The following is a 16,611-nucleotide window of genomic DNA, read 5'->3' as shown; positions in this document are numbered from 1 at the left end:
AGTTTGTGGTAAAAATGCATAACAAAATGGGTCATTCCTAAAATTAATGAACGTGTAACTGTGTGGCATTCTCGCGTGCAGCACAAGAAAATAATGATACAAACAAAAGAGTGGAAATATAATCAAATTAATATACAAAAAATCTGATTCGTTTATTTTCTTTTATTGTTTTTTATAGGTTTGGAATATTCAATGCATCAATTGTTTAGGTAGTAACATAAATTGTTTCGTAATTGGTATGATGTCCTGGTACTCTTTGAGTTATTTTAGGTTTACAAATGAAGTTATTTTATGACAACTTCATACAATTGGTGATATATCGAAATACTGAAACACTATGTTCTTAACTATTAATATCACTACTTCGAACAACGAACTACTTCGCAGATATTAACTGTGAAACATAAAAGTCTTGCTGAGTGCGCATGTGCGCGTTTTACAAGATATTACATCCCCAGCATCCCTTTTGAGGGTACTCAGGGGCGTAGACTTCTCTTTCTAGTCCATAAATCCAGTAGCATCCTTGTTCGTTCTCCCACGTATAATGGACCTCTGTCACAGGAACAGCTCTCAACTGTTGTCTCTGTAAAATAAAATATTTGAAGATTTTTAGTAACTTAGTGACGTGAATTTCATTAAAAGAGTTGACTAAGGCCTATACCTGGACTTGTAAAAATTTGGAAAATCTGGAGTATTTAGTTTTACTGGACATTCTTAAATATGAATAGAAGACTCACAATGACTACATTTTAGTAAACAATGAAAAATGAAGAAAAAAATCGAATTAGCTTGTGCAAAACATATGATTATGACGTTTTGAATTGAATCTTTTGTTTTTCAATATAAGGAAAATATATACATTGTATTTAGAATATACTTTAAAACTTATTATAAGCTAACTTTAAGAATATCTATATTTGAGTATTTCAAATGTAACAAACTTAATTATTTAGATCTGTTATTGGCTTGATTGCATACTTATTTTGAATGTTTTTTTGTGCTATATTTAAATTCGAATTCATAAACGAATGTGCTCTACCATACGTTTACCGGAGCATAACGTATTTGAATAATTTCAAATTGGCTATTCTATGATGTATTCTTAAAATAAGATGTGTACTCTATTGCTTTAGAAAAAAAAAAAACAGCGCTAGTGCCGTTTTGTTAATAGTTAATCAATGTCGAACGCGGAATTTCCGCACATTTTACTGGGTGTTTTCCATGAAATCTACTAGATAAAAGTGCCCATCAGACAACTTTTCCTTGCATTATTCGATACATTACACACTTTTTTCCCAGTCTAACTGATAATCTTTATGTCTTCTTAGCAAAGAATATTATTCTGGAGACCTGAAAAAGGGTTACATTTTTGTTCTCCTCACTCCAGGTTTTCCAGAAAGAATTCAATTTGACAAACCTGCAGACTTGTATCTTGGCAAGGTCATTTTCAAATAAGATATCCTTTATTGTTCTTCAGTGTTATGTCATAGTGATTTGAAGAATATTGTAAAATGCCGCCGATATATGGCCGAAGTACTGCCGACTAAACGTTAATCAATAAACAATCAAAAAATCATGTAAAAAAGGGGTACCTGCTTTAGAATGTTTCCATTTGGGAAGGCTTCTTTATGCTCGTTAACGATTATGGTGGAAATATTGTTGACTTCGTTGACTGGATATGATGTTATTGGGGATACCTATGATTGAAATGCTAAAATTTTCATAATATTCCAATATAGTTACAGAATAAGTGTTTTTTGTTTATGAGAAATTAATTTACTAGAACATTTTCTCACAAATTAAATGAGGAGGAGATATACGTTTTTCCTGTAAACTTTATGCAATTATTATATTGAACCTCCTCCAAAAAACAAAGAGACAGTTATTGCTTTTATTTTGATTTAAAAACTTAAAAGAAAATTCCGATAACTAGGTATTCAATGTGTTTTAGAAAATGAAACAAAAATGATTTCTTTTAAATTTTAAGTGAAATTTATATAAAAAGGAAAAATACAAGGTCATCTATATTAAAAGACTGTGACCTTAGTTCTGCAAAATGTTTTGAAAATTTTATCAACTTTTATCGATTTTGAAAATATCTGAAACAACTGACGCAATATATTATAATAAATGTACATTACTTCTTCTTTCTAAAGTAGATAATTGTTATTAATTGTGATGTCAGAGAAATTGACATTAGTCAACATTACATTGTATGCCACTTTAGTAAGTTGTACTGAATTTCTTTTCTTAATGATTTAATGCTCTTTACAAATATATTTTCTTTGATAAGTCTATTTCATATCCCCGTGAACTTACTTAAAAAATTAAAGACTTCTATAGGTTCGGCAAATTCTCTTTTTTCAGACCAAAGGAGGTTTAAAATTTTCATTTTTACCTGATTTAGAACTTGTTGGAACTCCATGTTTCCGTTTACTTTTTTCAATAGGTGACGTGGCATATCCGAATAGTCTAGTATGTGCCTGGAAACATGATTTTTACTACAAGGAATAGAAAAGATACATTATACCATTTTGCGAAAGAAAGAAACAAGAGGAAGTTCAAAGATTCCACAATTTATTTTCTTTTGAATGAATAGGCCTATTCTGATGGCTGAAAAAATATTACACTTTAAAGCAACCTTGGTTAGCATTTTTAATCTCCAAACTCTCTGTACAACTTTTTACGAACTTAATCACAAAAAATCGATGAAGTAACAATTGATTAAATATATAAAAATCACTTTTACTATGATTTTCCGATTTAATATCAATTCATACATGGAAACAATAAATGAATTTATAACAGCATATACTTACAATAGGATAGTCATCTCTGTATATGTTTTTATTTCTTTGTAACCCTCACATTCAGTACAGACTTTTCTCCCAGTGCCCAAACATAGTTCACATCTGAAATGTACAAATTAATGCCCATGAGACAGAAATTGACCTACGTTTGTATGAAATTGAATTGAAATGAGAGAGAGAGAGAGAGAGGGAGAGGGATGTTTAAGAAGAAGAATTCTGAACAATACCTTCCTGTTTTATAACCCCTACACCATCCACATATATCATCATAGGTCCGACCCACTAAAAAGTCAGAAGCTTTCATATAACCCGTCCCTGCACAAAAGAAGCACATCTTTGTTCCACCACCGCCACATTCCGAACAGCTGAAATAACCTCTTGATAAGCAACTCTGGCATGGCTGTAACCAAAAAAAGTTTTCCTTCTAACATTGTAAATTGCTTTCCCAAAACCTCAATGAATGTGTTGTTACTTAATAAATATCGAATGTAAAAAGAAAACATTACCTGTACTTTTGCTGAGTGAGGCACTTCTATAGTTCTTGTATGGTTTTCAAACATGCTGTTTTCTCTATAGTATATATCACAGGATGGGGTCGAGGAGCCATTCACAAGACCACCTTTGTGCGGCACGCGCTTTATTTTCGTTTTCCTATCCTCAGTAAAAGTTTCTAAGCTATACTATAAAATCAAAATAGCCATCACAAAAAAAAAAAAAAAAAAAAAAAAAAAAAAAAAAAAAACTATTTTCAGGGTATACAAATATATCTAAATTAATAAAAACAGAGAAAATAGATAAACATTACACACATGGTAGGCTGTATGACCACTATGATGAGTAATGGTCATCTCTTTGGCTGGTTTGGAACTATAGAAACATTTTTCGGACACGAAATCAAGCAAAGCTTGTCTGCAGTCCTCCTCAGTCAGATTAGCAATGCTAAGAAAGGAAATGAAATATAGAAAGAATTCATGCAAAAATTGCTTAATGCATTTAAAACTAATTTTCAATGAAACGTTTGCATATATAATCATCTCTTTTAATTTGACTCAAAAATAAAAAGAGGTTTAATTTAAATATATTCACATATATGTAAAACTTTTATAATTTATTTAATCATAAAGAATTCTTAGAAAAGAACATAATGTACTCTGTAGACTCTGTTGGAGGAGGATCTTCCGGTTGTGGTGTAAGTGGACGTGAAGGAGGCATTACTTCTACTGAAAATGATACAGAGTTATCATGTTAAAAGATATTTATCGAAGAGCAACCATACTCAAAAGTCCAATAAAACAATACAGCTATTAAGCGGAGCAAAAACGGATTTCTGAGGTGAGATCAGGTGCAATGGAGGAGTAAGCATCGAAGCATCCCTAATCAACAAAAGAATTAAAAGTGTTGCTGATCAAACCTTAATTTTTAATTTTTCTGTTAAACAGATAACTATTATGGCACATTGGCCATATGACTTTAAAAACACATCTATCATATTTTATATTCTTCAGTTCTTACATTCGACTTTTTTTTATGTAAAATGGAAGCATTGCTTGTATATTCACTTAACTGTCCCAAACTTTACTTCTCTGAAATTGAGTTTTAGAAATACAACCTCAAAACCTCAAAATTCTATATATATAAAAAAAAGCAATGATAACGGAGATTTCCATAGGTAAATCAAACAATCAAAGTACATTTGTATCCACAAAAGTAAAATATAGTTAACTATAGTTTTTTGTCCTTGTTAGGGTTATATCAATGGAATATCGATCAAAGAATTATTCTACTTTTCCTTTGGCTTCGAATTCTGAACAAGAGAATTTTGTCCGGTTATCGTCTCTCCCTTTGTTCCGAAATTAATAAATGGTCTTCTAACCAGTGTAAAACAGTTTTTACTACTAATTATCAAGCTGAATTGATTCTATCAGAGTGAGTCATCTTTACTGGAAAGGTTTTTTGTTTTTGATTAATCTAAATCAGAATTTCATCGACATTTTTGGACACGTCATCTGTATGACTTTACCGACGTCTTGTACAATGTAAGTTTAGTTAGAAATATTATTGGATATTCTATTATTGAGCACAGCATCTTATTTGTACCATCAACATGACTGTAGGTTTAAACAATGACATTACTAAGTGTTCTATTTTTAATTTCAAATACATTTTAATTATATAAAAAAATAGTTCCAAGCATGAAATAACACTTAGCTTCATGTGTACGGGTACGATAGAAGTTTATTACTATTGATATTATAAACTTTTTAGAAATATTAGTACATTCGTTTCAGTTACTTGTTCAATAAATATTATTGCATTCAAAAGAATACATATATCTTTGCATTTTCTCAAGACAAAAATAAGGAAAAACCTTTTCAAACCTCGATTTTTAAAACGACGATCAGGTGATTAACAATATTCTCTTTTTATCAGTAGAGTCCATTCTATACATCATTGATTATCAAAATGACTACTTCGGAAATATGGTCAAATTCAAAACGAAAGTACGTGCCTCCATCACATAAGATTGTCCATATTTCATTGCCAATACACGACAAAATTAACATTTAAAAACATGGATGATTCTTATGGTTGATATGTGACAGGTCATTGATTTTCTATGGGTAATCAGCCGTTGAAATCTATATGGGTACTGCACTCAGTAAACCGTTTAATTGTTTTGCAATATGTACTGGTAGGCTCAAAAGGCTCTACACAAGGCCATTTGATCTTTGTGTAGAATCGGATAATACAATGAATTCTTGCACATACACTGCACACCACCTATGACAGAATAGAAATTAGAGGTCCAAGGGCCACAACGCTCAGCGCAGTGCTGTTTTTCATCGTAGATTTTTTTCTCCGGTATAGTCCATAAAAAACTTTGATCACATATTCTGACCGCACCCTACCCTTAGGATTGATGATTTGGAAAAAAATTAATCTTAAGTGCCTGAGGATACTTCCATATCAATATGAATTATAATGGCTTTGCTGTTCTTGAGAAGGAGAATTTTTCTCTTTTTCCCCATATATTCCTATGTAAAGTAAAAATCGCCCATTGTGGCCCCACCCTATCCCTTGAGTTCTAATTTGAACAAACTTCAATCTTCGCTTTCTAATGGAGCTTTCTCATAACTTTATTCTATTCTGGCCAAGTGGTTCTTCAGAATTTCTTTTCTTTTTTAATTTGCCACCAATTTTTCTTGAATTCTTAATTAACACCCCTTGAAAGGGTCTGGCCCTTCAGCGGAACAAACTTAAATTCCCTTTTCCCAATACTCTGTGGTTCCTTTGGTTGAGATTGGCCAACTGGCTCTTGACAAAAACAATCGAAATGTGCAAAATTTACAGACAACACGCAACACATGATAGACAGACAAACAGACGCCGGACACTTTTTCGATCAGAAAGCTGACTTGAGCTTTCAACTCAGGTGAACTAAAAATGGGATAAATAAGGAGAGACGTTTCAGGTTAATTGTTTTCCAAAAAAATTGTATATCAATGGTATTTTCGTTCGAATCCAATACATAACAGAGGAATCGTTATGGCTACCAAAAATTAAAGCTTGTCGTGATTTTGTGAGCTAGTTTTGAATCGGTAATTAAGATACAAATGGTAAATGCAAGTAATGTGAGTAGGGCAACCAGAAGTTAGAAACCTATTCGCTATTCACTATTCGAATAGCAAGCTGTAAGATGTTGGCAGCTCAACAACAAAATAAAACAACATTCATATAAATTTATTTCTGATTTCAGATGTCTAGACAATTTTAGGCGACAAAAATATCATTGTGAATGAATATATAAATTTATTAATTACAAAGTAATTAGCTATAAGTGAGGCATCTTCAAAAAAATAGGTCTACTTCTAGAAAGGCCTTATAGAAAGGCTTTGCAAACAATTTGAAACTCGTGTAAAAAAATATATGTGAATATTCTAATTTGATTTTTACAAGATAAATAAATAATAATAATAAAAAACTAGTAACCAAATTAAATTAAACATTTATACCTCAAAAAAATATTTTGATTTATGAAACATCCTGTGTTTTTTTTCACTGTCATCAGCTTCTGATAAAATTCATAAATGATTTTTTTTAAATCAGTAGCTAAATTGATCACATGAAACTTTCAATCTTTTTACTCAGTCATGAATAATAACATAATTTTTCTTTTTTTTAAAAAAATGATGTTTAGTGACAATGTTAAAAGGACGTATCTTAAAGAGATTTTTTAAAGAAATTCATATTAGATTTCAGAAATGTATTTTATTCTTTGAAGTTTCGTGAAAAATAAAACAGAGAGCATGAAAAATGTCAAGTTTGAAACTTAAATACAAAACTTATATTTACATCCCAATGGTTAATTAATTCATTCCATCCCCCCCCCCCAAAAAAAATACATCAAATAACAGTTTAGGAGTGTCCCCATTTAAGCTTAAAGCAGTGCCCTCAGACTGCAATACCTATATAGCACCTATGACTTCTACATTAATTTACATTTTGAAGATGTTCATGTAGAATTCTCATCTTATGCTAATGTAAACAAAAGGAATAACGATTGTTTTAGTTATGAAATACTTAATGACAACAAAATATATATTTTTCGTATCCAATATTTGCGACTTTTGTAATCTGTCAAGAGCAATGAAGAAAATTTAATTTACCATAAATAAATCATTGATAATTATAAACAGGTGATTTTTTTTCTTTGGAGGATCTGTGAGATTTTACAGAGTCTTGATTTGATTTTGTTTGTTTATACATATCAATGAGATTGTATAAAGACGATAATTGTCCAAATTTTATACGTAATAATTCACGTAATCCTTAAAAACTGTGAAGTGAACATACACACATAGATGTGTGGCGTCTTCCTTTTTCCTTTCTATATTTGCTCGAAGAGTAAGTAATATTATGATTAAAAAAGAAAATAATCTTCAGTAATAATTTGTTCAAATGATTTTTTATTCAACATATTATCATTAACTGTAATTCATTCTATAAACATAACAAATTACCTTTTCAATGTCAATAACATATAATAACGATATTATGAATGGTCTCAAAAGACGAAAAATAGATTTTTTTAAAAGAAATTTAAGACATCAAATTTTCCTCAAACATTTAGCAATTTTTTAATCTATCATTACGCTAACCTTCAATTCTTTTCATTTTCCTGAGATTTAAATTAAAAAAAAAAATACCCAAATGTAAATAAATCACTCATGGACATGGTTTTGCCAAAGTATATGAATTTGATTCTAAGATTGTTGCTATTTTATAGTAAAATGCAATACATTAAGCAACAATTCTTTGCTCTCTCTCTCTCTCTCTCTCTCTCTCTCTCTCTCTCTCTGTGTGTGTGTGTGTGTGTTCAACGTATAATTGACCAAAAAAGACAATAAAATGAAAATAAAATACACACGTCAGAGGTACTACTCAAATACATGTATTTATATAGTTAATAACTTAGCATAACTTATTTTTAACGGCATTACAAATTATTAGGGCCTTGTTTGTACAGAGGGTACGAAGCAGGAAATTTTCCGTGCTTTCATAAAATAACACAACCACAATAGCATTGTTTGGGGAAATCGGGAGCGTACACTTTTTGTTCCATCCCATAGATCCAGTAACAAGAACGCGTATCTTTCCAAGTAAAGTGGACCTCAGTGACAGGAATCGCGAGCAAACGTTGTCTCTGTAAAACATAATAGATACATTAATTTTAGGCAATGTTTTGATCTCAATCTAGTCAATTGAGTCACTTTCCAACTTATAAAAATATCTGTTGATTCATAACATCGTCACTATGTTGAGTGTTAATCTGTTTGATTACAAAAGTTTAAAAAGTCTACAAATACCCACATATTTTAACCCGCCACCCGCTGATATTCTTTTGTTTTCCTCGCACGTTTTAGAGAAGTTCTGTTGAAAGTGTTTTTTTTTTTTTTTTTTTTTTTTTTTTTTTTTTTGGGGTTTATGACATCCTGTCCTTCTCCATTGTTTAAATACTATCAGTTTATCTCAACTAAAAATTCAAACGAAGCGTGAGGAATAATAAAGAGACAGTTGAAGAAATTGAGCATTGTGTGCAGGGTTGAAATGATTCCCATCAATGCTCGTTGGGAACTGCATATATATGCATTCTAAAAACACTTCGTTCTCTTTTTTCCTTCTCAAATTTCTAACCGAATTTATACAAATGTCAATTCAAAGAATAAAGAAACTCTAACTGTAGAAATGGCAAATTAGATAACTTATTCACATATTAGGCTCTGGAATATTTTTTGGTTTTTATTGTTTAACGTCCCTCTCAAGAATTTTTCACTCATATTGACACCACCACTTGCTGCAAATTTTGACCTATGCTCGGCACTCAGGGCCATTGAGCAGTGAGGGATCTTTTTCGTGCCTGCACCTACTGCGACACGGGACCTATATACGGTCTCATCCGAAGGACCGGTCTCCACGTCCCACAGATTCGAACCCGCGACGTAAGGATCAACTCTTTACTCCGCGACTCTAGAGCGAACGCTCTAACCACTGCGCCACGCGGGCGACCTGGAAGATTTAAGGCTATCTTGAATATAAATATTGACTCATCATGTATTTTACATACGTTATTTTTATTTATTTCAATATACGTGCCTTATTTTATTATTTTTTTTTAAACTGATACATGTTTTAAGGAGCTCTTTTAAGTAGTCATGGTTTTGTGTTCTTATTTTTTTTTAAATATACATCATGATAATGTGCATATTATTTATCATTCAGTAATATCTATGGTATTACGTGATTGTACACCACTCAAAACCACTATATGTCCCTGATATATTCATCTATTGAGTTCATTTCTAATTTTACTTCATCGCTCCCTTACTGTGAATAATAGACCTATTTAATTTCTGAATGCATGTTTTTTTTTTTCTTCATTTTGCCAATATTTTAAACTTTTGTTGCCTGTACACATCAAATAAACTCAAAAGAAGACTGGATTATCATTATTATAAACATTAAGTTTATTATAATTACATACAAGATAATATTGCAAGTTCATCTATAATAATATCAAATGCAAAAAAATTTATGTATTATAATAAGTGCTTTTGAGCACATCTAATATTTTATACAATTTAATATTGCTCATATAAAGCTCCACGTTTACATTTTTTTAACTCAATAGAACCCTCTGTCATTTGCATAATGTTAGCGTTTGCCATATTTAACATATGGGCCCAATGGACCAGGTGTTTAAGTGTAAGTATTTGTAAGCTTATATATATATATATATATATATATATATATATATATATATATATATATATATATATATATATATATATATATATATATATATATATATATATATATATATATATATATAATTTACTCACTCACTGCTATTATGAAGCATAAATGTTTCGAATACCTGTCTAAATATTCTTTCAGTTGGGAAAGCATTTTTATGCTCGTTGACGATTCTGATTGAATTATTGTTAATCTCGGGTATCGGGTATGCCGTTAATGGGTATACCTTCAATTAAAATTATCCATCAAGGAATAAGCATATACTCTCAAAACATGCATTTTGACATGGATTAAATTAAATCTGACGGATAGTACATGTAAAAAAAAAAATACTTCTTTTTTATTCTAAAATTTTACCTGGTCTAAGTCTTCCTCAAACATCAACATGCCGCTTACATTTTTCACCAAGTCATCTGGCAGGGCAGACTGTTGGAAAACGTAATCACTCAAGTGATTTGTGCTGCAAAATAATACCACCATTCTTCTATAGTTGTTATAGGCTGTAATCTTAAACAAAAACTTATCAATGGTGTCTACCTAGATGTTTAAATATAATTTTGACTTATATATTGTATTTTCCAAAATGTAAAGTACTGTGAAATCATCGAGGTTATATCTTCGTGGTATGAAGAGATCCTTGAATTTATGTCCTCCACAAACTGTTCAAATCAAATGCTTAAGAAAGCTGCATTGTTTTAGTCGCAAAATCAAATCCCCTTGAACCAATAGTTTTTCCTCAAATTTGAAAATTTTTATTCCTCTCGAAAATATGTGATTTTACTGTAAACGCAATTACTGATCATAAAGCATAAAAAAAAAAAACAAAAAAAACAAAAAAAACAAAAACAAAAAAAAACTTATGATTTTGTTAAAGACATTGAATACCACTGTCAATTTATTTGTCTTCACAATTAATGATACTTAAATCCATATCAAAATGTAGAAGCATTTTTCATTTGGAAAGATTTAACTCTCCATTGTTTAACATAAAGAATCAACTGCAAATGTTAACATTTTCTTTTTACTTTACATTTTTTTCTAAAGAACACTTAAGTACTGTGATGCATTTTCACAGAACAACAGACAAAGCTTTAGAATGTATTGGAACATATTTTCTCTTACACTGTGAATCTCACATAAATTTTATTCAGTATCATTAATTTCAATAAATTAATTTAATTAATAAATTAATGTTCCAATTTTTTTCTGCTTGCTCCTGTTTTCTTTAACCCGCCGAAGTGCAATTTCAGGTTCACTAGTCATTTCTGTGATGCTCTTGTCAATTCTAGAATCGAATTTCAAATTTCGTAACAGTCTTTAGAAAGTTTTCAATATCTTGATTTTGTTTGCAAAAATTATGAGCTAGAATATGAAAAAGTACCTTTTTTGTACACAACCAAAATAGATTTTTGAATTGTTTTAAATTATTTTGAATAAATTCTATCAATAAGTAAGACAAGATAAATGGCTAAAACAGGCTGTGACTGCTGAATAGTCCCAGTCACTTTTATGAATAAAAATATTGTATAGATGAAATTGGACATCACTGAGGTTTTCAACTGAATCATTTTCAGTAAGGAACTAATTGTAAGAAATATAATTTGTTAATTCTTATTCATTTGCTCTCTCACTTGACACTGGATAAGATAATTTTTTTTCAAAGAAAGGAACATTTTTTAAACATTGATTTATATTTTAAGCAATCGTACATTGAAAAAAAAATGTTTGCTTCTAATACTCTTAAAAAAAAACCAAGAGAACTATGTAGAAGCAAGTCAAGAAACATTTCCAGTCGCCGTCCATTCTGAAAACAATACCCAATCACGTTTCAGGAAGAAAAAAGCTTTTAAATCTGCATTCTGTGAGGCTAGAATTTAATTTGGTTAAATGGCAACCAATTTGTCCTTTTTCTCACAAGGTGGACATTTTATCTGCCTTTTGTCTTACCAAAGTACGGGTGTCCCAAAGAAAAAAAAATCCCAATGACCTGCCTAAATAGTACAGCAGTGAATTAACTGTCAGTTTTCGGTAAGTCACAAATTTATAGTGTCCTTGAGTTAAAAACATATGGTTAAATGCACACTTTATAAAAATTAAAGCAATCGGTAAATTAAATAAATGTTTTGTTTTTCTTTCAAATCAGACTGATAATAATTAGAGCGAATACGTAATTCATGTTATTTATGTAGAATATGGATTTATTTTAGCTATCAGGAAACAATGCTTATTAATAAGTTTTTCAAGACACTGAAACACATTTATTCTGTAATCGACCTATATGTATTTCGGTACTTTAGACAATATCTTATACGCTTACAATTTGACCGTTAGCTCGATGTATGTCTTCACTTTTCTGCATCCTTTGCATTCTGTACACGATTCTCTACCATGACCGGAACATTTATCGCATCTAGAATCAAAAAGAAAAGACTGCTTGCGTTGGGAATAGGAAATATAGAGCTCAATCATTTGAAGTGGTCTTACTTTACACAAGTATGATCTGAATTCCTAACACATTCCAGATTGTTTATACCCCCCTCTCTCTGATGGTTATCAAATGCTATCTTTATGAATTTCGAAATTATTATCCGTACTTTAAGAACCCATCTTCACACCATGGACAGGTATGATTGATATTGGTTCCCAACAGCCTGTCGGATTCCCGATTATGTCGCCACATACTACAGGTACAGTTCTTCTGTCCGGAACCATGACACTCCGAACACGGGATATCACCAAAAGCCATACAACCATTACATGGCTATAGCAGAAGAAAGCAATATATTTAGTATCTCTTAATTCAATATGCATTCATAATGTATCCATAATTGCAGGATTTTCATTTCCTTCAATGCCAGGAGAACTTACCTGAACAGATTCTGTGTGTGGAACTTTTATTTTCTTGATGTGATTATGGAACATTTTATCTGCATCACAAAATACATCCCACGGCGAGGGCAAAGAGCTGTTCTCCGGTCCATCAACGCGACCTCCAGGATACGGTTTACTCTTACATTCTGTTTTTCGTGTTTCAGTAAAAGTTTCTAAAATATACTGATATTAAGCTGTTACTGTATCACCAACTATTTGTTACATTCACGGATATTATTACAGTATTCCTTACATACATATTAGGAAAAAGAAGAACTGCAACATGTACATTCATGAAAAGCAGTTAAACTATTTTGGTGGATGATGTCCATTTCTTTGGCTGCATTTGGGTTATAGCAACAGCTTTCAGCAGCATGTTCTAGCAGAGCCTGCCTGCAAGCTGCCTCATCAAGGTCATCAATGCTATACAAAGGGAAATGCTTCGAAATACGTAACTTATGCTTTTTTCGCAAATTAAACTATTTATATATATATATATATAGCCAGTAAAATATGTTGATTTTTATTTGTAATATTTACTAAACACCTATATTCTTAATGATTTTAACTTAATAGCACACAAACAAATACATGTGCAATAAATATTTTAAAGAATCTGAATATACTCACACTTTGAAGTTCATGAGTTCAGGATCTACGGTTTGTGGATGCGGAGAATATAGAGGAGATGTCAAAGCCACTGAAAAACATTATATTTTACTAATTAGTATTCTATTCTCTTGGCTAATTTATTGGAGGGAGGGATGGGGAGGGAGTATTGCGACCCATTCTCCCCCATTTCCTATGCCATGTTAAGAATTACAATATGTTGGAATTGGATCCGATGGGCTTTAATAATGTTCCTTTATTAGTCGATCTGCTTTTTATATGTTTCGAGTCAGAATTTATTCAATAACTGCTACAGGAGAAGAAGAAAGCTCTTGATTTGAGTTTCAATTCAACATCTCGATACATCGATAACGTTTTATCAATTAACAATAGTAATTTACACTCATACGTCGACTCGATTATTTCAGTAAACTTAAAATGAAAGACACCACAGAGTCTGTCACATCTGTTTCACATTTGAACATTTTATGGACTATATATAGACATAATTCGCACAACTAACTTATAAGACTAATGAGATGACTTCATCTTTCATCGTCAATTTCCCCTATTTTTTGTCGTAAATATAATTTTCATCTGCATGATTATCATATTTTTGTCTTGCAACCGATGCAGTTAACAGAAGAGCATGTTTTCAGTACGATCAATTTTTAAACCTAGGCAAGCTACTGATAAATAGAAACAAGTTGCTGATGAAGGGTTTTCTGCAACCTCCTTTAAATTCTGCATTGCGCAAATTCTATGGTCGTTAGAATGCCATTGGTTGGAAATACAACCTATCGTCGTTTCGTATTTTGACTGACATGTTTCATACTAATTGTTAAGCTTTTGTTTGATACTAGTTTTTACTACTTACTACTCAGTTTAGCGTCTCCATATGAGTGAAAAATTCTCGAGAGGGACGTTAAACAACATACAAACAAACGAACTACTCCGTTTACATGATCAATGCAGAGGGTTCACCGTGGGTGTTAATGGTCGACAGGGGATGTTGCAACCACTATTGAAATAAAGTTCAATATCAAATAGTGGTTGAGAATGCATTTCAAAACAAAAATCTGGTTGCAACAAATATTGAATAATGTTCACTATTTAAATAAATATAAGGATTTATTGTTTATTAAGTTTTATAGACTTAACAAATGTAAATCATATACGTTTCCAATTTTAATGCACCAGATGCGCTTTGTGTTAAATACTATCAATACAGGGTGTTTCATAATATATGTTATGTTATATTTTTAAAATTGAATACCTTCCTTGCCTTCCATATTTCTTTTACAAACAATATATTGTTTTAAACATTGAATACTAATTATGATATAAATAGAGAATAATACAAGGCAAAATCAAATCTGTATCAAACCCAATATCAACCCGACACTCCAATATCAGCCCGATGCACGAAGGCCAGAGTGCTGATATTGGTCGAGGGTTGATATGGGGTGTGATGCAGAATTTGTCATGTATTGTTGTTTTTATTATATATTTGAAAATAGTGTCTTAAAATCAATTATAAACTTGTAAATTAATTACTGAATTTTTAATAATTTCAATGTGTTTTTGTTGAATTTCCGTTTCTCATTTTTTTCTCAAAGGCATTGCATTCAGTGATAAGAAATGAAATAACTGCAAATTTGAAAAAAAAAAAAAAAAAAAAAAAAAAAAAAAAAAAAAAAAAAAAATTTGAACAACGTTAAATATCTCATGAAATAAAATTACAATTTAAATAAACTTCATAAACAAATAGAAAAGGATCCGAGGTACTCCGAAAGAAAAATACAGAGATGTTCCGGAAAGGTATAGAATAGGGTGTGATAAAGGGTTAAATAAAAGGTGCTGATACATGTACAGGGTGTGTAATACAGGGCGCGTGCCTGTGTTAATATCAGGGATGCAAAAAAATTGTATTATATTACAAATATATAATAAATATTGATAATCACCAGTTCAATAGTTTACAAATTTGTAAAATAAAATTGATTAATAGAGGTCTGAAATGCTAAACTTTATGACAAATATAAACTAGATGCTGTCATGAGACAGTAATACCCGCACTAAGGTGTTTGCCTCTAAATGCACACTCCTTCATATTGGGCTTACCAAGGAAAAAGTCCAAATAATTCTATAATTTACACAGTACATGTATTCGTCAAATCGAGCATAAAATGCTCAGGTGACCATGTGACCCATGAAACTCTTATACGCATTTCATATACTTAATTCATTACCAGTCTGAATTAATGATGTAAATTAGGTTTTGATAAAGGGGGGGGGGTATAAATTTTTGGCCCATAATTGGAACTTTTTAAATTTATTTTGTCAACAACAAATAATATTATTTTAGTACAAAGCGTTTTTGATGAATTTATCAAAATGTGCAAACTTTTTTTAGTATTTGATTAGGCAAAAACCTCCTTGAAAAGCCATACCCAATCAATTTTGTCACCACCCCCCCCCCCCCCCCCCCCAACACACACACACAATTTGACTGTTTTTGGAAATAGGCCTAGATGGCAAAGTTATGTTAAAACATCGTTTGTTATGATAATTTAAAATTTGTTCTTGTACTGTACATGTATGTGAACACCTTTTTGAAAAATTTCTACATCACATTGGGCTTGCGTCACCCTACCAGTACTAGTACTAGTTTTACCATTATCATTTTTAGATTGCACATGCCATGTGACATGGTGCAGTGTTACATGTATATCAGTGGAAATTAATTCATTTTGTGTTTTAATTGGATTATATTTCATGAAGTTGACAGGACCTATGACAGTCGGTAAGTACAAGTTTAAGTATAGATTGGGGTAAAATAAACCGAAATGCAAATGGTTAGATAAAAGTTTAAAAATGATCAAAGATCATCGGCAATCTCCTATGCAGAGTTGTCGTTCGTTTCTCTCTCAGACACTGAATGTATGAGCCGATGAGTGGATCATCGAATGCCACAATAGACGAATTTCACATTCTGAAGAGTTAT

The 16,611-nt window shown here is 31.1% G+C and overlaps 2 protein-coding genes across 2 annotated transcripts; both read right to left on the bottom strand.

Moving 5' to 3' along the window:
- Positions 1-436: 436 nt before the first annotated feature.
- On the bottom strand, positions 437-3,144 carry LOC133195269 (protein SSUH2 homolog). The gene is made up of 5 exons (XM_061331122.1): positions 3,038-3,144; positions 2,820-2,912; positions 2,399-2,501; positions 1,593-1,697; positions 437-583 (listed from the first exon to the last, which is right to left on the bottom strand). The coding sequence occupies exons 1-5, from the start codon at positions 3,142-3,144 to the stop codon at positions 437-439; spliced, it is 555 nt and encodes a 184-aa protein (XP_061187106.1).
- Positions 3,145-8,352: 5,208 nt separating this feature from the next.
- Positions 8,353-14,896, bottom strand: LOC133195268 (protein SSUH2 homolog). The gene is made up of 9 exons (XM_061331121.1): positions 14,881-14,896; positions 13,626-13,695; positions 13,306-13,418; positions 12,993-13,168; positions 12,719-12,885; positions 12,442-12,534; positions 10,482-10,584; positions 10,246-10,350; positions 8,353-8,514 (listed from the first exon to the last, which is right to left on the bottom strand). Exons 1-9 carry the CDS (start codon positions 14,894-14,896, stop codon positions 8,368-8,370), a joined length of 990 nt encoding a protein of 329 aa, XP_061187105.1. The 3' UTR covers positions 8,353-8,367.
- Positions 14,897-16,611: the final 1,715 nt, after the last annotated feature.

Source organism: Saccostrea echinata, unplaced genomic scaffold, assembly GCF_033153115.1.
Source record: "Saccostrea echinata isolate AGI-Se365-2 ecotype Australia unplaced genomic scaffold, CSIRO_AGI_Sech_v1 ptg000029l, whole genome shotgun sequence".
In the NCBI taxonomy this organism is placed as follows: domain Eukaryota; kingdom Metazoa; phylum Mollusca; class Bivalvia; order Ostreida; family Ostreidae; genus Saccostrea; species Saccostrea echinata.
Note: the sequence above shows the minus strand (reverse complement) of the source record. Positions and strands in the feature narration are given on the sequence as shown.

Excerpts from the sequence above, each read along its gene's own strand:
- LOC133195268 (XM_061331121.1), bottom strand. Across the intron at positions 12,886-12,992 it reads CACACACAGAATCTGTTCAG|CCATGTAATGGTTGTATGGC; the intron begins GTAAGTTCTCCT and ends CTTCTGCTATAG. Across the intron at positions 10,585-12,441 it reads ATCGAGCTAACGGTCAAATT|CACAAATCACTTGAGTGATT; the intron begins GTAAGCGTATAA and ends ATTATTTTGCAG.
- LOC133195269 (XM_061331122.1), bottom strand. The coding sequence starts at position 3,144 with ATGTGCTTCTTTTGTGCAGGGACGGGTTATATGAAAGCTTCTGACTTT. Across the intron at positions 1,698-2,398 it reads TCCAACAAGTTCTAAATCAG|GTATCCCCAATAACATCATA; the intron begins GTAAAAATGAAA and ends TTTCAATCATAG. Across the intron at positions 584-1,592 it reads ATGGAAACATTCTAAAGCAG|AGACAACAGTTGAGAGCTGT; the intron begins GTACCCCTTTTT and ends TTTATTTTACAG.